The sequence below is a fragment of the Otolemur garnettii genome, unplaced genomic scaffold, assembly GCF_000181295.1.
Source record: "Otolemur garnettii isolate 467f Iridium unplaced genomic scaffold, OtoGar3 scaffold00044, whole genome shotgun sequence".
In the NCBI taxonomy this organism is placed as follows: domain Eukaryota; kingdom Metazoa; phylum Chordata; class Mammalia; order Primates; family Galagidae; genus Otolemur; species Otolemur garnettii.
Window position 1 is genome coordinate 802438 of NW_003852439.1, and position 22971 is coordinate 825408.

At 43.1% G+C, this 22971-nt stretch overlaps 1 protein-coding gene across 1 annotated transcript; it reads left to right on the forward strand.

The window, feature by feature from the left end:
* Positions 1-317: 317 nt before the first annotated feature.
* On the forward strand, positions 318-17976 carry CRYM (crystallin mu). The gene is made up of 8 exons (XM_003790691.3): positions 318-903; positions 1500-1641; positions 3514-3576; positions 8747-8848; positions 10668-10851; positions 15026-15147; positions 15809-15893; positions 17636-17976. The coding sequence occupies exons 1-8, from the start codon at positions 734-736 to the stop codon at positions 17698-17700; spliced, it is 933 nt and encodes a 310-aa protein (XP_003790739.1). The 5' UTR covers positions 318-733; the 3' UTR covers positions 17701-17976.
* Positions 17977-22971: the final 4995 nt, after the last annotated feature.

Here is a 22971-nt window from a genome sequence, read left to right on the forward strand (position 1 = left end):
ATAAGAGACTCCAGGTAAGGACACAACTGAAAATAAAAGGCAAAAATTTTTTTATTTTAATTTTTTTATTAAATCATAACTGTGTACACTAATGCATTTATGAGGTACATGTGCTAATTTGATATACAATGTGGAAAGCTTACATCTAACTTGTTAACATAACCAACACCTCACTTATTTGTTGTGGTAAGTTATTTATAGCCTACTCTTAGTAGTTTTAAAATGTACTAGTGCATATGCACAAAAGATTTCTTTCATCTATTTCTCAACAGCAGAAAATAATTTTAAGAAATAGGGAAGCCCCCTCCATTGTCTGCTTCCCTGTCTCTTATTACCCAGGCTGGGACCACCAAGATAGTGGCAAACATCGGAGTTGGTGGGGAGGAGGGGACCCGGCACACCCTCTACCAACACGTCTTGCCAAGGAATGTGGCCACAGCTGATAACAGAGATTAAGAAAATGGATCCAAGAATACTAACTCCCAGTCCGCCTCCTAGAATCCAATTGTGGAGAATCCGTCGCCGGAGGGGACTCATCTCACCCACCCTTAGGAGCTGGGGTGGGCGAAGAGGGGAGAAGACAGGTCTGAGGGGCGGGACGGTGTTGCTCCGCCCCTGGCGCCTGGGCGGTGACCGGCAGGTGGCACAGCGGCACCGCGGGGCGCTGATATAGGGTGCAGCTAGTGGAACGTGGATTACGGTGTGGGACCGAGTTTAGGAAGCAGGAGGCGAGATGAGCCGGATGCCAGCGTTCCTGAGTGCTGCGGTTGTGCAGGACCACCTCCGCAGCTCCAGCCTTCTCATCCCGCCTCTGGAGACCGCCCTGGCCAACTTCTCCAGCGGCCCGGACGGAGGGGTCACGCAGCCCGTGCGCACGGTGGTGCCGGTGGCCAAACACAGGGGGTGAGTGGGAAAGACTGGGGACCACGAGCAGGTGAAGCTGGAAAGGAGGAAGAGGGGAAGCGGTGGGAAAGGGGAAGAGACAGCTTGCTTAATCATTCCCAATAACAGCTACCGCTTAATGTACGCTACCCACTGTGCCCTATGGGCGCTTTAGAGGTGTAACACAACTCCCCACTTAGGTAGATATTAACGCCATCATTTTACTAGTGAAAAACTGAGACTTGGAAAGGTTAAGTGACTTACCCAAGCTTGCGTAGAGCTGTAGAGCTGCGGATTTTTTTTTTTTTGTTTTTTTTTTGCAGTTTCTGGCGGGGCCGGGCTTGAACCAGTCACCTCTGGTATATGAGGCCGGCACCCCACTCCTTTGAGCCACAGGCGCCGCCCATGCGATATTTTTCTGATATGAAGCCAGACTCTTGAGCATACTGTGTATGCTGTCTGCGGGGAGGGCAGGGGGATAGAGGAACAGGAGAGGGCCAGTGGGGCAGTGATGGGAGTGGGGGGAAGGCAAAGAAAGGTGCATGTACATTGGGGACTTTATAAAAGACCTTAGCATTGATTGAAAAGTGTTGAAGCCATTCCCTCTCTCTTCATAGCTTCCTAGGGGTCATGCCTGCCTACAGTGCAGCTGAGGACGCGCTGACCACCAAGTTGGTCACCTTCTACGAGGGCCTCAGCATCCCCTCACATCAGGCTACTGTGCTACTCTTTGAGCCGAGCAATGGCACCCTAATGGCGGTGAGCATCTCTCTATCCTTGGGTCCAGAGCTAGGCTCAGAAGTTAGTTCTGAGCAAGGGGGAGTTTTGAATGTGACCACATGTGCCCCTCTACAAGTGGCTAGATACCAGCGACAGTAAGGATTATCTGTAATCATTTATCTGTTTCTAGGACTACTGAGGATGCAGCTGCAGCATGTACTGCTGCTCCAAGCATGTATATATGTCATTCTGGTATATGTCCTTGTCCTATACTCAGTTACCCCCTATACACAGCTTGAACTAAATCATTACCAAGGAAGTTAATTGCTGAGTCCTTAATATGGAAAGGTGTTCTATGATCCCTTGGAGTCTTTTCTGAGGGGTACCAGTGACCGGTTTTCACATCTAATCATAGTATCAAAAAGTGGCAGTACCTCACATTTATTGAGTTCTTTTGATTTGTCAAGTACTGTTCTAAACACTTCACATGTATTAACCCTCTTAATACTTAGAACACTCTATGAGGTGGGTACATTATTATTCCCAATTGACAGATAAGGAAATGAGTCAGAAAGCAACTAATGCCCCACTTACCCAAGTTTGTGTAGCTAATAAGTAGCACAGCTGAACTTCAGAGCTGCTCAGCTTGAGTCCATGACCTATGCTCCCTTTAAGACAATGCTTCACTGCCTCTTTAACTGCTACTTATTGGGAGCTTCTTTTGTGACAAGCAGTAGATACCAATCACATTCAATTCTGAAAATTTTCTCTGTGGACGTTTTTATTACCTCCCCTTCTCCTCAGCTTCTGTTGAGGTCCCGGAGGCTCAGATTAGTACAGCCACTTTGCTTGAGATCACACAAAACTCCTAGGTCTGTCTGACTATGGGATTTACACTCTTAACTCCTGTGGCCTGTGTGCTCCAACAAGCTGGCTCCTAGACTATCCTTTCTTCCCCCTGAATTTCCAGCCCATCAAAGAATCTTGCTGTGCAGTACTCCTCTGAGAAGAGGATCTAGCTCTTCCCAAACTACACACACCCAGTGAAGCCTACAAATGTGGAGCTTTGAATCTTGATGACAGCTGAATCTTCCCAGTAGCTAGGTGATTCAGTTCATCTGTAAAGTGAGAATAATGATGCCAACTTTGGAGGGTGAGCTGAAATGAATTTTTGTAACATATAAATGGGAACAATGCAAAGGGTGGTTGTTATTATTAGCCAGGCATAATTCTCAACCCTCTCTATGCACCAGAATCACCTGAGGAACTTTCAAAAACAAGGCTGTCTGGGTCACACCCCTAAAGACTCGGGTTCTGTTAATCTAAGGGTGATGTCTGGGCATCTGTATCTTCACAAATCTATATGTGCAGCAGGAGTTCAGAACCCCTGAGCTAAAGTTTCATGGCCCTTGTCAGATGTCAAATGGCAATCTTATCTCACAAGGTCCTACTTAATTTGGTGTTTTGAGAATCCCAGAGCAAGAAAAGAAAAATAATGCAGTGCCTGTGGCTCAAAGGAGTAGGGTGCTGGCCCCATATTCTGGAGGTGTTGAGTTCAAACCCAGCCCTGGCCAAAAAAAAAAAAAAAAAAAAAGAAAAAGAAAGAAAAGAAAAGAAGCAGTTCTTACAGGATCATCATGAGCTAGATGCTTCCAGATGTGCCAAAGCATTTAATCCTCACAAATCACTGGCATTATTTTTATTTTTACAGGTGAGGAAGCCAGTGCTTATAGACTAAACTGTTCAAAGTTGCATATCTTGTAAGTGAGGGAATTGGACCCAGGTCTAACACAAACACATGCTCTTTGTAGACTACTATAACACTTCCTAGGTCTACTCTTTTAGAAACATCTCTCAGTTTAAATAGTGGATAGGAGTGTCCTATACTTACTGTCTCTCTTTATCCCCAAGGTCATGGATGGAAATGTCATAACTGCAAAGAGAACAGCTGCAGTATCTGCCATTGCCACCAAGGTAAGATTAGTGTTGGCAGTACTATTAACATGAACTGGTGGGTAAGCTTAGGTGTCTCAATCTTGAGAGACTAAGAAGGGAGGAACTTCTTTTGGTCTTCCATGGGACATAGCTGAAACTCCATATGCTAAATAAGTTAGCAGGTTAGCACAGTTATTCATGAAATTATTAACTACCATTAATGTGCATGACCAGAGTCCATGTACCTTACATGCATGATTCTTGATCTTCCCATCAACCTTGCAAAGTAGGTAGGATTATCTCCATTAGGAATTGTGGCTCAGAAAGGTTAAAATTTGACCTCTGACTTTGCCTCCAGGACTGCTTCCTTATCTCTGTACCACACTGCTCCTGGTATGACAGTATGGATGCCCCATAGAATAGAGCTAGTATTGCATAAGAAGCAGAGGGTAAGCTGCAAAGATCTAAGCCAGAGTCCTATATTCATTAGATTAGTATTGACTGAGTACCTATCATGTATTAGGCATTATTCTAAATGTTGGACACGAGGCCAGATATAGTGTCTCACACCTATAATCCTAGCACTTTGGGAGGCTGAGGTTGTGTATTGCTTGAGCTCAGGAGTTCGAGATCAGCCTGAGGAAGAGCAAGAACCTGTCTCTAAAAAATAGCCAGGCATTGTGGTGAGCACCTATAGTGGCAGCAACTTAATGAGGCTGAGGCAAGAGGATGGCTTGAGCCCAAGAGTTTGAGGTTGCTGTGAGCTATGACGCCACAGCACTCTATCCAGGGTGACAATGAGACTCTGTCTCAAAATAAATACATAAAAATAAAAACAAAATAAAAAATAAATAATTTTTTTTTAAATGTTAGGTATGAAAAATAAATATATGAATAATGAAATAAATGTTTGATACAGCAGTGAACAAAACAGAGTGGCACACACACAGGGTGGTATAAATAAAAATAAAAAGTGAAACACAGACTATGATTTGCCAAAAAAAAAAACTTTGAGTTTAAATAATAATTAGTTATTGCTAAATAATAATTAGTAATTGATAAAAATAATAAATATTAATTATGTGGATTTAATGTAATTTGGTAATTGTGTGAGATGATGCAAATTATAAAATTAGTTTAGAGCTTGCTAAGAAAATTAAAACAACCACCAAAAAAATCACATAGTATGTTAGAAAAATGAAAATAAAGCAGAATGGTGAATATTGGAGGAAGTGGGAGAGGATTTAACATCTAGAAATACCCAGGAATGACCTCACTGAATAGGTGACATCTGAGTAAAGATTGTAAGTGGTGAGTGAGCCACATAGAAAATGTGGAGAAATACTGCAGACAGAGGAAGTGGTGGGGGTGATCATGTTCCTAAGCAATATTGAGGCATCCTACAAGAAAACAGTATTTTTAGAGGTTAGAGTTAAGAAGTAGGGGGTTACAAAGCAGGCTTCCATGGAAACATTTGGAGTCTGGAATTTTTCACAGTAAATGGAGAAGTACAAGCTCTTGGAACACAGTTTTTTAAGCATAAGGAAATGTGATAACCAAGGGAAAGGTTGGAGCAGCAAAAACCAGGTGTTCAGAGTGTATGTTAAGATTTTCTATATATATGAGGGGGAGGGAAGAATGTAAAGATTAATCTGGTAATTGTATAGGGAGCAGATTACATGACCCACCCTGTTGAACTGGTTTTTAATTATATCCAGACCCAACACAGATCGAAGTAATCAAGGGGTTTTTTGCTATGTTTGCTGGTAATGTAGGAACAAAATGAGTCTCATAATATTGCCTACTATTTTCAAAGGACTTTGGTCTTCTCCAAAATTATTTCCAACCCATTGCCTGAACTTTGGGTTTCTATGAGGAAAGCAGAGTAGGTATTACTGGCTTCATTTTACATGGAAGGAAATGGAAACTAGGGTTTCCTGAAGTCATTCAGCTAGGTACCTGCAGGTTCTTGTAAGGATGTGTGGTCCTTCTTGTTACAGATCAGTAATTTCTAACACAAACTATATCACTTGGGGAATTATTTTTTAATTCAAATTCCCAGAACTACTAAATCAAAATCACTGAGAATGAGACCCAGAAAACTAGACTTAAGAGAAAAAAAAAAGGAATAACATGGTTGATTCTGATGATAACCAAGCTTAGGAACATACTGCTATAGATCTAGCCTTCAATAACACTGTACTTTGTTCCATTAACAAAACTCTCTACTCCCAGAAGAGTTAAGAAACCTTGGGTTGACACTCCAAAGTTAAGGCTGAAACTTTACAGCTTTATTTCCAGGGGCTCAGATGGGCTATTTCAATAAGGAACAAAGGATCTATTTTGCTTTTTTCCTTAGAGAAAGTAGAATATTTTCTTGTTTACCACTTCTCTTTTCATGTAGGGCTTTAGGGGAGAAGATGAGAAGTATACCAAGCTCTGGGGTCTGATGGACACAATAACTTCTTTGTATGTGGGTTTCACATAACCTTAGCTGAGGACTCTATGATATGTTTTCTCAAAGTTACAGTACATATCAGGCTTTATCCCTGGCATGCATTGATTCAACAAATATTTGAATGTCTACCAAGTACCAAGGCCCTGTGCTCAGCATGAAGCAAAGAATGGTGAGCAAACCAGATACAATGTCTGTCATTATGGAGCATAGGGTTTAGTGTAGTAATTTTTAGCTGGTGTGCCATGAGAGGATCTTAGGTATACTGCAAAAGTTGTTAAAGATCACTAATTATTTTCAAAAGAAATTCAAAGCACAGTAAGTATATTCTTTTTTTATACATTTTTTTTGATCAATGTAATTTAAGGATGCCATGGAAGTTTAACTATAGCTTCAAGTATGCCGTGAGATAAAAAAAAAAAAAGTTGAGAAATACTGGTCTAGCGGAAGACAACAATGTAATCCAAAGATCATACCAATGAATGTGTAACTATAACCCTAACAAGTGCTAAGAGAGCGTAAAATGGGGAATCTTGATCTAATCTGTGGAATTTGGAAAAGCTTTTCCTATATAAGGGATGTTGGAGCTGAGATTTGAAGGATAAGGGGAGTTGCTCATGAGAGGCAGGGGAAAAGCATTCTAGGCAGAGGGAAAAAACTTGTGCAAAGGCTTGTGTTTGCAGGAAGCATGTGTGCTGGGGAAAGCCAGAAGGCAATTGTAACTGGAAGGCAGGAAGTGCAAGGTAGAAAAGGATGAGGAGGGCTGAAGAGATGGAAGGTCTGGACAGAGCAAGACATTTAACAAGTGCAAATGAAACAGACTTTCAAACTCTTGTTTAAAAGAGAAACCTAGCAGATTCACATGCATGTTAATTACCTGCATGCTTATGGGAAAAGACTGAAGTGCTACTAATTTATTACGATTTAATCTTATAAACATATATACCATTTAAAGAAAGAGAAGTCCATTGTAACGTTATTACCAAGGCAACAAATTATCAAGTAAGGCAGTAAGACAACCAATCAGAATTAAAATTTTACTTTTGGAGGTTGAAGGTTACTTTTACCAAACACTGTAATGATTTCTGAAGTGCAAGTGCCTTTCCAAAAATAGATTCCTATTAGCTAAAAAAAAAAAAAAAAAAATTATAATAATTAAGGGAAAAATCACCTAATTCTTGGATTATCCTTCTAATCTCCCATTATCCTTCAAATCTCAGCTCCAATATCCCTTATATAGGAAAAGCCTTTCCAAATTTCACAGATTAGATCAAGATTCCCCATTTTACGCTCTCTTAGCACTTGTTAGGGTTATAGTTTCAGGTTAGGGTTATTATTGGATGGGAGTATAAGGTTGCTAGTTTGTGCATACTGTTATTTAGAAGCCTTTCAAATCATAATCTTTAAACTATATTTTATGGCATAGAATGGTCTCTCTCTCCCTGTGTAGCTACAGGAAATATGATTAACTCCTGATATTTCAAAGACATCTTTCTGCTGGTAATTAATAGTTAATAAAACTTTTCACTTCTAAGATTATACTCTAGAATTTTAGTAAGTAGCATTATAAATAAGAACAGACCCAAGGAGCTCAAATTTTACTAAATAAAATAGAGAAAAGGTAGAAGAGAGTCTTACTTAATACTATGATCTGAGGGGAAAGTAGTGTCTTTTCTTTATGCCAATAATTCTCAACAGAGCATGATTTTTGTCACCTGCTCCATAGATGTTTAGCAAAGTATGGAGTTTTTTCATTGTCACAACTGGGGGCTGGGGGCTGAGGGCAGAAGTGGGAAGTGGTACAGACATCTAAGGGATAGGGATCAGGAATACTGTTAAACATCCTGTGAGGCACAGGACACGCTCCTTCCCTAAGAATTATCTGACCCAAATGTCAGTAGTGCCAAGGTTAAGAAACCTAGTGGTACTTCTTGAAAGTCAGAGTGGGCATATACTAATTCTATGCAAATAAGAGAGCTGCTGTCCTCATGGAGCTTAAAGACCAATACAGGAAAATAAATCTATAAACAAATAAGTGCTGTGGCATGCTGCATTCTATCAAAGAGGTCAGAAAAACTTCACTGTTTTGGTGACACTTGGTTGAGTTGAACACAGAAGTATACTCTCAAATATGGACGGACACACATACACCCTCAGGAGGTCCCACAAATACCAGCTTTACTTTCGTCTTTAAAGGAAGACAGGGGATGTGAAAGTATCAACAAAGAATGGGCCTAGCAAATACAGCTGAGAATTCAGGGAAGCAAGGACTCATGAGTTCTAGGTAGCTCTTAAAAAAGTAGTTCAGGGCTCTGAAAAGTGGTTTCTTAGCACATACCTGAAATGGGGTGACACAGAAGAAAGAACATGGACTTTGGAGTATGGAGCATGTGGTTTGGGAGCCTCACTGTGCCCTTTAATAATCATGGAACTAAACAAGTCACTTAAACTCTCTGGAGCTCAATCTCCTCATCTTTAAGAGGAAAATAACAATTAAAGTTTCTAGCTTATAGGGCCATTGTCTAGACTAAATGAGATCATGCTGGTAAAGCATTGGCATATATTAGATGCTCCTTCCTTCCCTGCCCACTGTATGAAAGGGACACTGAAACACAGAATGACATTTCCTTGATTGGCCGCAGAGCTGATGGTAGAGCAGAAGCACCCTGGTATTCAAACATTCAAACCATATTTGTTTCTTACCCAACAGCTAGTGTCTCCCTTAACCTTTTCCACCTTGTTTTTCTCAAATAGTTCTTGAAACCCCCCAGCAGTGAAGTGTTGTGCATCCTTGGGGCTGGGGTCCAGGCCTACAGCCATTATGAAGTCTTCGCAGAGCAGTTCTCCTTTAAGGAGGTAAGTCCAAGGGCAGGGTTGGCAGAGAAGAAGGAAGGGAGCCAGTGACCTGTCTGTACTCCTATACCACAGCACAGGTTATCCTGAAATAATTAGATTGTAAATCTGATCTAACCATTCTTTTACTTTAATGACTTCCCCCAGAAAACCTGACAGAGGTGTTGGGAGAGGGCAGGGAGTAGAAGATCTGATCATCTTTTACCAGTTTCTCAGTTCACAGGGCGTATGTCTGAGAATGCTGGGAGCCTACATAGTTAAAAGATTCCATTATATCCATTGCATACATTTAGTTGTCCTTTTAGTCTCCCTCTCTGTTTTTCTTTGGAAAATCTTGGAGTTTTTAAGTATTTAAGGTTATGGATCAAGGAACTGGGGGTGAGCCCTTGAAACCAGGAAGCCACAGCACACTGCTTTGAAAACCTACACACTTTGGTCATGCTTCCTCCTAGGAATCTTTGATACTATTTTTATTTTATGTATGCAAATGAGAAGGGTAGAATAGATTTAAAGTATGACTTTTTATGATAAAAGTAATACTTTCCCATTAGTAAATATTGACTGTAAGAAAGAAAACAATAAAAAATGCCTTTTTATCTGTTTTCAAAGACAAATAGTGCATGTTTTCTATTCTTCTCTCATCAGCTTTTTATAACACAATTTGAATCATGTTAGATATATACTGTTACATATCCTGTCTTCTCACTGAGTATCATGTTCTAACATCATCACTTTACCAGATTATCTAATTTTTGTATATTACTTGCATAGTTTTCTATCAAGAAGGGCAACATGGTTAACCATTCACTTATGACTGGGCAAAATGTGTCATTTTTTACCTTGGTCGATGAACTTACTTAGACATAGAGTGGGGGATTTATGGGATCCAGCTAACTACCTGTCCCAATATTTCTATATTTGTTATAGAAGAGAACCTCCATAATTGACCACCTCCCTACATTGATGACCTCCTTGAGTTGAACAAATTTTCATAGACTAGATATGCACCACATATGTGGAACATGTTAGTACAGGAGGCCTAGTTCCTTATGTTGACTATCTCTATATATCGACCAGCTTGTGAGAGTCCTTTATGCAGTCAACTTACAGAGGTCCCCCTGTGTTTTCTTATGAGAGAGTCTTTAGGCCTTGTTTTTGGTTGAAGGTTGACATCCCCCAACCCAAACATTGAAGCCTGTTAAGCCAGTAAGCTCCTCGTTTCTGGTAAGGCCAATGACACCCTACTCCCATTCTGCCCTGCCCCTTCCAGAATTTTAATTGTAGCTACCACTCTTGACATTGTCATTGACTGCACCATTCACCTTCAAACCCTTCTGATCTTTCATTCCCTACCTACTCTTCAGAGATCCATGCAAAGCACCATTATCCCACTGCAACTCCTTTCCAGGATTTCCAAGATAAAATATGACTTTGACACTGACCTTACCCACAGATGTGAAAATTAAGGTTGAATGAGGTGAAGTAATATCAATAGTGACAGTCAGGATTGGTTCTAACACTACCTGACTCCAGGGCTTGCTCTGCTAATCATTACACTATATAGTAGCTATTAAGCTATTTAATGTTCTGACCTAGAACTAAGAAACTTCCAGCCTTCTTTAAAGGGATCCAGTAATCCTACCTGTCCCAGTTAATGCTGTATCTTTGATCAAATGTCAGTTCACCCTAGGGAATGAGAATGATTTAAGTAACCACAACCCCAATCTTGGAATGGTTTAACCTTCCCTTGGCATCCCTGAGCTTGGTGTAATAAACAGCCCCCAAGTTGATACTAATGTCCCTCTTATTACCCTCAATGAAGGTGAGGATATGGAACCGCACCAGAGAAAATGCAGAGAAGTTTGCAAACACAGTGCCAGGGGAGGTACAGGTCTGTTCATCAGTCCAGGAGGCTGTGGCAGGTGCAGATGTGATCATCACAGTCACCATGGCAACAGAACCCATTTTATTTGGTGAATGGGTGAAGCCAGGGGCTCACATCAATGGTAAGTAGAGTGGCTCCATAAACCATGGCTAGGTGATGGCCAGTATTCTCCCTAGACTGGACATCTGCAAAGCTGGTTTACTTATAATGCAAAATTCCCATGTTTTTTAAGGGCCCTGGAAACATGTGAGCCCCAAAGTATGAAAAGGAAATTACAAACCTGAAACTAATATATATTTAATTAATTTGTGTTGTATAATATAACATAGCAGATAGTCAATCACAGCTGAATTTTTTTCCATTGAGGCTTTTTTTTTTATTGAATGGTAACTATGTACATTAATGCACTTCTGGGGTACAGTATGGGGTTTTCACACACAATCCGAAACACTTCCGAGGCATTTTATTTTTCAGTATGTACTATATCCCTAGAGAAAGAATCCCAGGATTTTCCCTCCTATGTGTTTTCTTCTTGCTTCTTCATGGTCCATGATGCCAGCTGACATCATCAGAACAACGAAACTGAACTGGTGGGATGGGAGCAGATTATTCTGCCATTTTTCTAGATCTTTGAGTAATCTAGAGCTGATTGCTGCACACTTGTTTAACTTGCCTGTGAGTTTCACAGCAATTTTCCCAGCTCTGTGATCACTGATGATTTCAAATTCACCAATATAACCATGCTTCATCATCGGTTAGAAACCTGACAATGACTTTGGAGCATGGCCTTAGAAAAACCTGATGTTTGCCTCTCTTTTCAGCATTGTTGATACTCTTAGGAGCCTCAGCCAGGACATTAATGTGCACCCTTATGGTGGCATAGAAAGAGCACAGCTCAATTCTTAAATGTGATGAGGTTTAAGGCACAAAGGCCAAATGAATCATTTGTTCTTAACGACACTTGTAATTATTTAAAAAAAACTTTTCAAAAAAAATTTCAGTAAACAAGGCCAGGCATGGTGGTTCACACCTGTAATCCCAGAACTCTGGGAGGTGGAGGCAGGTGGAGTACTTGAGCTCCCAAGTTCAAGACCAGCCTGAGCAAGAGTGAGACCTCATGTCTAAAAATAGCCAGGCACCTATAGTCCCAGCTACTCAGGAGGCTGAGGCTAGAGGATTGCTCAAGCCCAAGAGTTTGAGGTTGCTGTGAACTGTGATGCCATGGCACTCTACTGAGGGCAACAAAGTGAGACTTTCTCTCTCAAAAAAAAAAAAAATATATATATATATATATATTTCAGTACAAAAGACATGTAATGTGACATATGCATGGTTTTTAATATGTGTGATAGGATGAGGAGCAAGGGAGGGAACTCTAAACAAAAGGGAGCCTGGGCTTCTGAAGATCTTCAGATGGCTCTGAAAGTTATAGCAAAAGTTTACCTATATTTAATATATACTTACTGTTCTAAATTCTTTAAATGTATTATGTCATTTAATCCTTATAACCACTTTAGGAACTATTATTACCACAACTTCCATTTTATAGGTGGGTAAACCAAGACATGGAGAGATTAAGTAACTTTCCCAAAGGCAGATGTTGATGGAATCTCTGCCACATACTAGGCACTGTTCTAGATGCTGGGATGCCACAATAAACTAGGCACTCAAGGTTGCCACTTTCCTGGTGGTCACATTTTAGTGAGGGGAGATAGTGAATAAATAAACATGAAGTAGATCGTTCTAGCTAAAAATGAGTCCTGAAAACTCTGTGTGGAGATCCTGATAGTGGAAGTAGAAGATAGAAGTAGAGGGAGGTACTTTCAAACAGAGTTATCTAAGAAGATTTCTTAGGAGGTGGTTTTTGAATTGTGCCTTGAATAATAAGAAAGAGCCAGCCCATGCCAAGAGTTGAAGGAAAGGAATTCCAGTTAGAAGGAACAGCAAATGCAAAGGCCCTGAGGGTGGTAATGAACATGGCATGTTTAAGGAATGGGACAACATAAATTGAAGGTCTCCATCTGCATGGGGCTCTGTTAGGATGCAGGTCCAGGAAGTAGATAAGAGGTGACTTGGTAGGTAAGAGGTATGTCAAGGCTGGCTTTATCAATAATAGGATCATTTTTAGAAGGACTTGGAAAATCAAGAGGAACTAGTTCTTCCTAAAATGATTTCCCAAAGACAGAGCCAAATTTTCAGTGAGACTGACTTGATTTTTTTTTTTTTTTTTTAGCTTGAAACACCTTATCTCACAGTTTCTGTGGTTCAAGAGTCTGGGCCTCGGTTAGCTGGGCCTTCTGCCCCAAATTGTACAAAGATGAAATCAGGTATTTTCAAGGCTGTAGTCTCATGTGTTGCTCTTCTGGGACCGTGTGGTTGTGGCAGGATTCAGTTCCTTACATTGTAGGATGGAGGGAGCCCATTTTCTTTGGGCCACTCTCAGCTCCAAGAGACAACCCACATTTTTTTGTCACATGGACTCTTTGTCCTCAAGCCAGCAACAAAGAATCTCCCTCATGCTGGATCCCTCTCACACTTTGAATCTCCTTCTAGGAAGGGCTGGCTTGATTTTTGAGTCAATACATTTCTTATATTTCCCTGCCCTGGGAACAAAATAGGTTTATGTGTTCACAGAGGCACAAAATAGACTTAAGAAAAGTATATAACAAGGGCAGATGATGAGGAAATTTTTAGTTAACAGCTCAGCTGAGGGGCTGGCCCAATTCCAGACAACCTTACATTTCCTTCTTCCTGTCCCCAAGACCACACTTCCCTTACCCATTCTAGCCCTACTGAAGCCAGGCCAGACCTTCAGAACACTCCAGTCTGAGTCAGGAGTGTTCCTTTGCTTCTTGGCCCCCCTCTGCCTGTCTGAGTGGCTTCAGACAATCCTTTGAGAACTCACCCTCTTCATTGCCATTCCTAGCTGTCTAGGAGGAATAGTGCAGTTAGGAGGGGAAGCCTGAGAAACTGAGGGGTTTTTCCCCACCAGCTTATGATTTATTTACAAGCTTCATTAGCTAGTACTTTTTGTTCTATAGAACTCCCCACACAATGACCTTCAAGACAGACATTTTTACAACACTCTCTTTGCAAATTAGAGTGAGGGAGAATAGCAGGAGAGGAGAAAAAAGTAAAGAAAACCGGACAGCAGTGCAAGAGGCATATAAATGCTGCCTTATATTTGTATAAGGTTTTAGAGGAATTTTCAAAGACTTCTGGCCATGGGCTGGATCCAGCTCAGATGTGTTTTGTTTGGAACACAGAGTGATCTAAAGATCAAGGCATAACATATGCAAATAGATTTCCTGCTTCTCTCTCTCTCTCTCTCTTTTTTTTAAAAAAGGGACTATCTGGTAACAGTAGACCTGCATTCACACCTGGCAGCAATTAGCTAGAATTGAAAAATGGTGACTGTCCCATTTGGAAGGGCCCGTTTGCTTCAGATCCAGCCCCTCTGACCAGCTTGGCTCCTTTTCACTACCTGTGTGGCCCTGTGGTCATTTGATTGCAACTTGTGCTTTATCCTGCATCCTAGCGCCAAGAGGCATGATGCTTTGGATTCATCACTCTGGGGTCCTAGGCCCTGTAGAGGATATGAAAGGTCAGAGCCAGAATGGAGCCATTTGCCTTTTATTGGGGCCTCTAAATGACCCTAACATTGGGGCCTTTGTCACAAGTTAAGAGAGAAGTAGCACTGAGGTTAAGGAATGAAAATGATTAATAGCAAGTTGACAGAAGGAAAGGAGTATAGGGTATGAACAATCTCCAAATGATTGTTTCAGGGGTTTTGTGAGGAAGTTGTTGCTCTTGATAAGCAAAGAAGTGTACTTCTTTGATAGCACATATACTAAAAATTGAAATGATAAGCAAAGAGGTGTGGAAGCCATGGTGCTCTCTCAGACCTAGATTCATTTATCGGACACATATGTAAGCTAAGCCAGGACCTTTGCTTCTCTGGGCCATTACTCATGCATCTGTTGAGTGGGACTCAGACATCAAAGTGTATTGTGAGGACCATTAATATTATGTATAAAACATCCACAGGTAGTACACAATAAATGAATGCTAAGTTATCTTGAAATCTTTTAGGAATGAGGTGGTGCATGAAATGGAAAGGAATTCCTAGTAAGTATTCAGGCTTACTGATTGGAAGGGGCCTGGCCTGGGGAATGAGGAGGTCTTCCAAATCAGAGTTCACAAGTGTTCTTTGTCAACCTCTCTCCCAGCCATTGGCCCTTTAGTATTCCCTTGGGACTGTTTCTAGACTCAGGGTCTGTTTTGCTGTTTCTCAGCTGTTGGAGCTAGCAGACCCGACTGGAGGGAGCTGGATGATGTGCTCATGAAGCAAGCTGTGCTATATGTGGATTCCCGGGAGGCTGCCCTGAAGGAGTCTGGAGATGTCCTGCTGTCAGGGGTGAGCCTAGATGGCCTTGCCTGGATCCCAGGGTTCCATTCGCTTCTCCAGCATGCTCTAGACCTCAGTCATCCCACTTCCTTGTGGGAAAGGAGCTCCAAAATATCTTGCAACCCTTTTAAACCTCATTCCAAAATAATATGGCCATTATGGTGGTGACATGTTTTCCTGTCCCCTTTGCAAGGAGGGACAAGCTAGATGGATTTTTCCATTGGACTGTCCTGTGACACAGGGATTGGGAAATGAATGGGAACCTGTGGCAGCCTAGAAACTATCCCAATATGGCCAGCACAATAGGACTGGTCATCTTTTTCAGTTGTAATCAGGACACAGAAGAAGAGTGCTGCTGAAATATATGTTCAAGTAAAAACTTGCGTGTTTCCTCACTGACATGGTGATGTAGCAGGACAGAGCTCCAGATAACAACTTGGATCTCTGCATTCACAGTATCACAAAGGCAAATGATACCCAGAAAGGATTTCAGGAGGCTTCATCCTCCCAGATATCATCCAGTTTATAAATGATCTTTTTATTAAGTTTATCTCTCTTTTTATTAAGTTTATCCCTCATTCAGTTCAGAGACACCCTGTCCCGGCGTCAGAGGCCAACCCTGAGCCAATGTTAGCTTCATGCTTAGGTCAGTGTTATTTCTATTTCACAGGCAGAGATCTTTGCTGAGCTGGGAGAAGTGTTGAAGGGAGTGAAGCCAGCCCACTGTGAAAAGACCACGGTGTTCAAGTCTTTGGGTAAGATCCATTGCTCCCGGGCACAAATTCAACCAAAGTACAAGGCAGGTTCACCTATTGGTGAAAGAAGAATGAATCACCAGGCTCTGTAGCTGAATCATTGTGAAATCCATTCAGGTCAATTATTTACAAGTCTTAGTGTAGTGGTTAAGCCTGTGAATTCTGAAACTGAGTAGTCCTGGGCTGGAGTCCCTTCTCTGCCACCCCCCAGATGAGTGTCCTTGGGCAAGTGATCTGGCCTCTCTGAGTCACAATTTCCTCAACACCTGTTACCATGAGTTGGGAGGATTAAGTGAGATGTGTGTGTAGATACAGATCTTACTAAAACTCAGAAGATGATAACCTTCAGAAGTGGGGGGCAAGGGACAAAGAGGTTAAAAGATGGTGACCCTAAGGGAAATGGCAAAGAGACCCAACTCAAAAGAAATTCAGAGAGGAAGAACATCCTGAGATGTCTTTTTCCCTCCTTCCCTATTCCCCTCACTTGCCGCTTTGAGGAAGGCTTCCATGGGAAGACTCAGCACCTGGGTTGTATGGGGTACCTTGTAGAGGGTAGAAACCCAACAAAGGGTGGGCTCTTCAGGGTTCATTCTGCCCCTTGGCCCAGCACTCCCACTCTACCAGTTTTAAGGAAACAGAAGTACACAGGTCAGCTGATGCACTAAAATATTGAAACATTGCCACCTGCTTGGCTGGTAAATAGTTCCCACCCTGACCCCTCCAAAGTACCCTCTGTCCCTCTCTCAAGATCTTCTATACTTCATGATCTAGCAATGAAAGCATTAAGGCTTGATAGACCTGTATGTTCTGGCCATTCAGCACCCATGCCCTTGTTCAGCTTCCATGCTTTGCTGGTGGTTAAATATTTTTAAAATCTCTCATGCTCTGGAAGACAGGCAAAGGTAATAAAAACTTTATCTAGAGTCTGCCTTGAAGACATCACACTGATCCAGTTGTGTCTGAATGTTTCAGAGTTCATAGTGGGCCAGGGGTCAGCGAGCTTAACCTTGAGGAGCCAAAAGTCTGCATTTTGTTTTATTTTGGGGGGTTTATTCTCTCATCTTTTCATCTAACAGATGCATCTTAAGCACTTATTATATCTCTGTGGTGGGTGCAGGGGTTAAAGTGTGTATCCAAATCTGTAAGACAAAAGGGAGATGCTAAAAGATACAGGTTGAACTGGACCAAGGGTCAGCAAACCACAGCCTGCAGGCCAAACCCAGGGCCCACTGCTAGAATGTATAGCCTATGAGCTACAAATGGTCTTTATATTTTCAAATGAATAATATTTTATGACACATGAAAATGATATAAAATTCAAAATTTAGTGCTTATAAACTTTTACTAGAAAACAGTTGGGCTCATTTATTTACCTATTGTTTATGGGTACTTTTTTCACTATAAGGCCAGAGTTCAATAATTGTGACAGAGACCACATGGCCACAAAGCCTGAAATATTTACTGTCTGCCCTTTTACAGAATGTTTGCTGACCCCTGAATTAGCCCTTGAAGGATACAAAATTTGTTCGCTGGGCATTTCTTGCTTAGTACCACATCTCCTGCCTCCACCTGCCCTTCACAGACCATCTAAGCCTGAAATCCCCTCTGGGGATCAGTCCCTATTAACCCTGCTGGGCATTAGCAGCATAGACACGCATCAGAAAACTGCCAGTCATGGGGCCTGAGTTGTTTCAGGGAGAGTTGCCCTGACCAAAGGTGAACCAAATTTCTGTCTGTTCCAGGAATGGCAATTGAAGACACAGTTGCAGCCAAACTAGTGTATGATGCCTGGTCATCTGGCAAATAGAACAGAGGAACTTTGTGTTGAGATGGATACTACAGCTCCACAGATATTGCCGCTGGTTGTCTTATAATTTCTACATCAAATGAAAGAATCCAGTCCCTAGTGAACTCTAATTTTGTGCTTGTCGTGTTTTACCCTAAACACTGAGATCCCCGTTCATGTTCGTAGTCACAAAGCAAAACTAGGTAACCATTCTTCTGTCATGCCAATTGCATTTCTTTCCCTTCTATGGCACTACCTTTTGTATTTCCCTGAAATAAAGCATTTTCCAACTCTGCAGTGTTTGCTTTTGGTAACCTTTGTTCCTCATAGCAAGGAAAGCGAAAGGGATCAAGTGCTTCCCTTTGCTCCTTGGCAAATACCCTTTTGTGTCTGACTTTTTCTAATTAAAATTTAAAGGAACAGTGGAGCTTCTATATAGAGGTCAGGAGTCCTTTGATTACTAGTGGTGGAGACCACAGCTCAAACCATGGGGTTGTATCCTGATAAACCTGATAAACCCATCCTAAGTTGAAGTTACGATAAGCTGAAAATGCATTTAATACACCTACAAAACATCATAGCTTAGCTTAGCCTCCCTTAAATGTGCTTAGAATGCTTTCATTAGCCTACAGTTGGATGAAACTGTCTGGCAGCACAATGCACTGTACATTATTGGCTGTTTACCCTCATGCAGACTATCTTGCCACTTTCTATTCAATGCATATCACTTTCATACCATTGTAAAGTCAAAAAATTCATAATTCAAACTAACATTAAGTTAGAGACCATCTGTAGATAACCGAAGAGAATTTAATTGAAAGTGTAATTGAAGATGCATAATTGAAGAGAATTTAACAAGCAGGCTATTTAGAAAGAAAGACTCTGAGGTTAGCAATAGTAGTTCAAAGAGCAGTTAGTGGAACCCAACAAGAACCAGACATGTAGCAGAGGGCTACCCAGTGGAGGCTGAGGGGGCTTCAATGATGGAAGACAGCTGCTGCCTGACGAGGATGTAACAGGAGGAATAAATGCCCCAATCTCTCCCTCCTCCATGCTCTGGTCTCTTACTGGTGACTCCTATTGGTCTAACCCAACCAGAAAACAGAGCAAGGGATATAATCTCCAGAGGCCAATTGCCTGGGACACAGATCAGGGTGTAAAGTAGTAGAAAGAAGTTCCAGGCTCAGCACCTGTGGCTCAAGCGGCTAGGACACCAGCCACATACACCTAAGGTGGCGGGTTCGAATCCCCAGCCTGGGCCCGCCAAACAACAATCATGGCTGCAACCAAAAAATGGCCAGGCATTGTGGCGGGCACCTGTGGTCCCAGCTACTTGGGAGGTGGAGGCAGGAGACTCACTTGAGCCCAGGAGTTGGAGGTTGCTGTGAACGTGATGCCATGGCACTCTACCCAGGGGGATAGCTTGAGGCTCTGTCTCAAAAAAAAAAAAAAAAAAAAGAAGTTCCAGAGGGGTAAACAGAAGATGTTTTGCACAGCTAGGAAAAGTTTTCAACTCTGAGTAGGGGCAGAGAGAGAGGGTAAGGCTCCCTAGTGAGGATAGCTGAACAGAGGAAGAGTTTTTCAGGCAGCAGGATAATAACTATGCAAAGTTACAGGGATATGCAGGGCATGGAAGCTAAGAAATCTAGTATGGCTGTAATTAGAAGACAGAGAGAGGAATAGTCAGAGATGAGACCAGAGTCTTGGAGGATCAAAAAGTACTCTCTAATCATGAGGGACTTGTGTGTGGAGAGGAGAGGCTGAAAAGCAATAGGGAAGTAAAAGGTGACAAATGGGTTCTCCATGTTAAAAAGGTTACTCAGTCAGCATTGTGGAGAATGAGTGACAGAGGATACTTAAAACAATCCAGGTGATTGATGGAGGCATGAACCAGGAGGTGGTCTTACAGACACACAGGCGGATTTAGGTTTAAAACATTAAAAAGTTGAAAGGGCTTGATGACCAGTTGGGTGAAGAAAAGAAAAAGGAAAAGAAGTGTTGGGTTAAACTTCCCATTTATGGATATTTAGGGCTGAGTGTCTCACTCTGAGCACTATCAACATTTAGATCTGGGTAATATATTGTGGAAGGCTCTCCTATACATTGTAGGATGTTTGGCAACCATCATTTCTACCCACTCACCACCACCACCCTCACCATCTCAGGACAAAAATGTTCTAGACATTGCCAGATGTCCTCTGGGAATAAGGAGCCCAGCTTGAGAACTGTTGACTTGAAAGAATAATGGGTTTAGTGCTACATGCATTGAATTTGAAGTACTTGGGAGACATTTGAGGGCAAATGTCAGAAAAGAATTGGGCTTAGGTAATGCTGCTTATGATTTACAGAATGTGTGAGTGAGGGTTTTCCTAAGTTCTCAGCATTGAGGAGATAGCTTTTATACTGTGCAGTATTATGTTATAAAGAAGGGTTTATACTGTGTTGTAAAAGGTTATAAATGCTCTAAGAATTCTAGGTCTTTCGGCAGCGCCTGTGGATCAAAGGAGTAGGGCACTGGCCCCATATGCTGGAGGTGGTGGGTTCAAACCCAGCTCTGGCCAAAAACTGCAAAAATAAATAAACTCTGACTAAAGGGGCCTAAGAGAAGACACTAGAACAGTATAAGTCCTTGATGAGCAACAAAGATGGAGGATTATGTGCCAGGATGAGTTTCACATGGTCGTTGATCTCAGCCCTCCATCCCTTAAACTAGATGCTCAGAGTCACTGTGATATCTAATCTCCCCACTATATAGTTTAACAGAAAAGTCAATAAGAAGAAAAAACAGGTGGCAGCATTTGACTGAAAAGAGGAGTTTGAGGAGGGGTGGAGCCAAGATGGCGGACTGCAGCCAGCTTTTTACAGAAGCTCCCATCCAAAAGGAGGCTGAAAGGACAGAAGCTTAGCAAATTAGCTGATGGTTTGGAGCAGAGACAAGAGAGAAGATTGAAGAGTGTACTTCAACCTTCCTGAGGCGAGCTGCGACCCCAAAAATACAACCAAAAGGTACAAAATCCACCACCAAGCAGATGGGAGTCCCCTCCTCCACAACAAGGGCTCACAGTTCACTCCATGCAAACAAGTGAGCAGAGTTCAAACTTCCACTCTATTCCATGGGAGAGACTCCCTAAAAACTGGACCTCCTACCCCTGCTGGCATGCCACAGCACCCTCTGGCCAGACATAAAACTGTAAAACTGTATAAACCTGTATATATTCTCCACCTGCAACATTGAACTCCGAGGAGTCCCCACCCACCCACTCCGAGATCTGGAGGTTTATTACCTATGGAGTCCTGATTCTTGGGCCTCTCCTTCAGAGAAGTGGAGGGGGAAAGGGCTGGTGCTGTTCTATGCTGACTGTGGTGCAGGCCTGAGGAGAGGAGAGTCAGCTCTGGGGACGCCAGTACAGAAACAGTGGGACCCTGAGCAGCACCCCATCCTGGGCAGCAGACACAAGCAGGGCACACTTAACTTTCTTGGGTGGAACGCCTGCCCTCAGGGGGCTAATGCAGTTGAGACAAAGGCAGTGGGCGAGCAGAGGCTAGAATTGACACCTGAGTGTAAAGCTGAATGCAACCTTTGATTTACAGAGAAATCTAGCTGGACAGAAGCCTAATTTAAACACGCAAGGCCCCCCCTGCTAAACTCAGATTTCTGGCTGATTTTGCCAGGCAAACCCCGGGAGCAGTGGCCTACAGGAGTAAATAGGGCCACAGACCTGGGGGATTACGAGTGAGTGGGTGCAAGGTGGGGAAGGAGGTATTAACCTTCCCAAACTAACCCATTTGCCAGGTGGGTCCCTTTGCCCTCGTGGAGCACTGGAGTAAGTTATATCTGAACTGCAAGCAGACTCCTCTTATCTAGCTCTCAGAGACATTTGAACTCTTCCACCTGAAACGGGTACTGACTGGGACAACTGATTTGGACCCCTCAAACCTAGTAGACCACCCAAGGACTATTCACAGGGGCACCCCGGGTGTATGGTTGAGGGAAGGTTTGAACTATATAAAACTGTATATATTCCCCACCTGCAACATTGAACTCTGAGGAGTCCCCACCCACTCACTCCAAGGTTTGGAGAGAAATCTAGCTGGACAGAAGCCTAATTTAAACACACTAGGCCACCCTGCTGAACTCTGATTTCTGGCTGATTTTGCCAGGTAAACCCCGGGAGCAGTGGCCTACTGGAGTGAACAGGGTCTCGGACCTGGGGGACCACGAATGACTAGGTGTAAGGTGGGGAAGGAGGTATTAACCTTCCCCACTAACCCAGTTGCCGACTGGGTCCCTTTGCCCTCACGGAGCTAGGCGGGCCCCAAAACTGCTTGCTAGAGTTGCACGCCTCACGGGCAGCAGGCTTCTGCTCTGGGCAGACCCAGTACCACTCGCTCGGGCCGCAGGCATGCTGCAGGTATCCTGCGGGCAGAGGCGGAGAAATCCTCCAATCCAGGTAGAGCCAAAACAGCTTGTGAGAGACATACACACCCCACGGGGGCCAGGGGATGTGTTCCCCACACCAGGCTCCCAAGCTGGGTGGGCCTAGAACTGCTTGCTAGAGCCATGCTCGCCCTGCAGGTGGTGGTGGAGAGGTCTACCACTCTTGGAGGGCCCAGAACTATTTGCTAGAGCCACATACGTCCCTCGGACAGAGGTGGAGGAGTCCCCCGCTCCGGGCTCCCGCACTGGGTGGGCACAGATCGGCTTGCTAGCACCACACGTGTCCAACGGGCGACGGTGAAGTAGTCCCCCGCTTCCCCCCAGCTACTCTGGTGGGGCTGAACTAGGACTGATCTGGTCGCTCGTGTACCCTACACTACCGCTGCCATTCCCCTACCCTCTGGCTGCTCCAGGGTGCTGAACTAGGACTGATCTAGCCACTACAGTTCCCCTGCTCCACCCAGAGGGGCTGAAATAGGACTGATCTAGCTGCTGCCAGTTTCCTGCCCCCCCGCCCATTGCCCAGCAGGCTGAACAAGGTCTAATCCGGTCATGCACACTCCTGTGCAGCTGCTGCTGTTCCACTGGACCCCGGCTGCCCCAGCACCTGAGAACTGGAGAAGACAACAGTCACTCTCTGCCTGTCTCTCTGGGCAACGAGAAGAAGCCATCAACTGAACAGTTCTGATAAGGCCTCCAAACAAGCTAAACTCAGCATGGGGCAGAACCAGTGGAAAAACTCTGGCAACTCAAATAACCAGAGTAGATCAACCTCTCCAAGGGAAAATAGGGAAGACACAATTGAAGACCCCATCCACAAGCAAATGGCTGGGATGTCAGAAATCAAGTTCAGA

Coding starts and splice junctions, on each gene's coding strand:
- CRYM (XM_003790691.3), top strand. CDS start 734: ATGAGCCGGATGCCAGCGTTCCTGAGTGCTGCGGTTGTGCAGGACCAC. Junction 1,642..3,513: donor GCAATGGCACCCTAATGGCG/GTGAGCATCTCT, acceptor TTTATCCCCAAG/GTCATGGATGGAAATGTCAT. Junction 15,894..17,635: donor CACGGTGTTCAAGTCTTTGG/GTAAGATCCATT, acceptor TGTCTGTTCCAG/GAATGGCAATTGAAGACACA.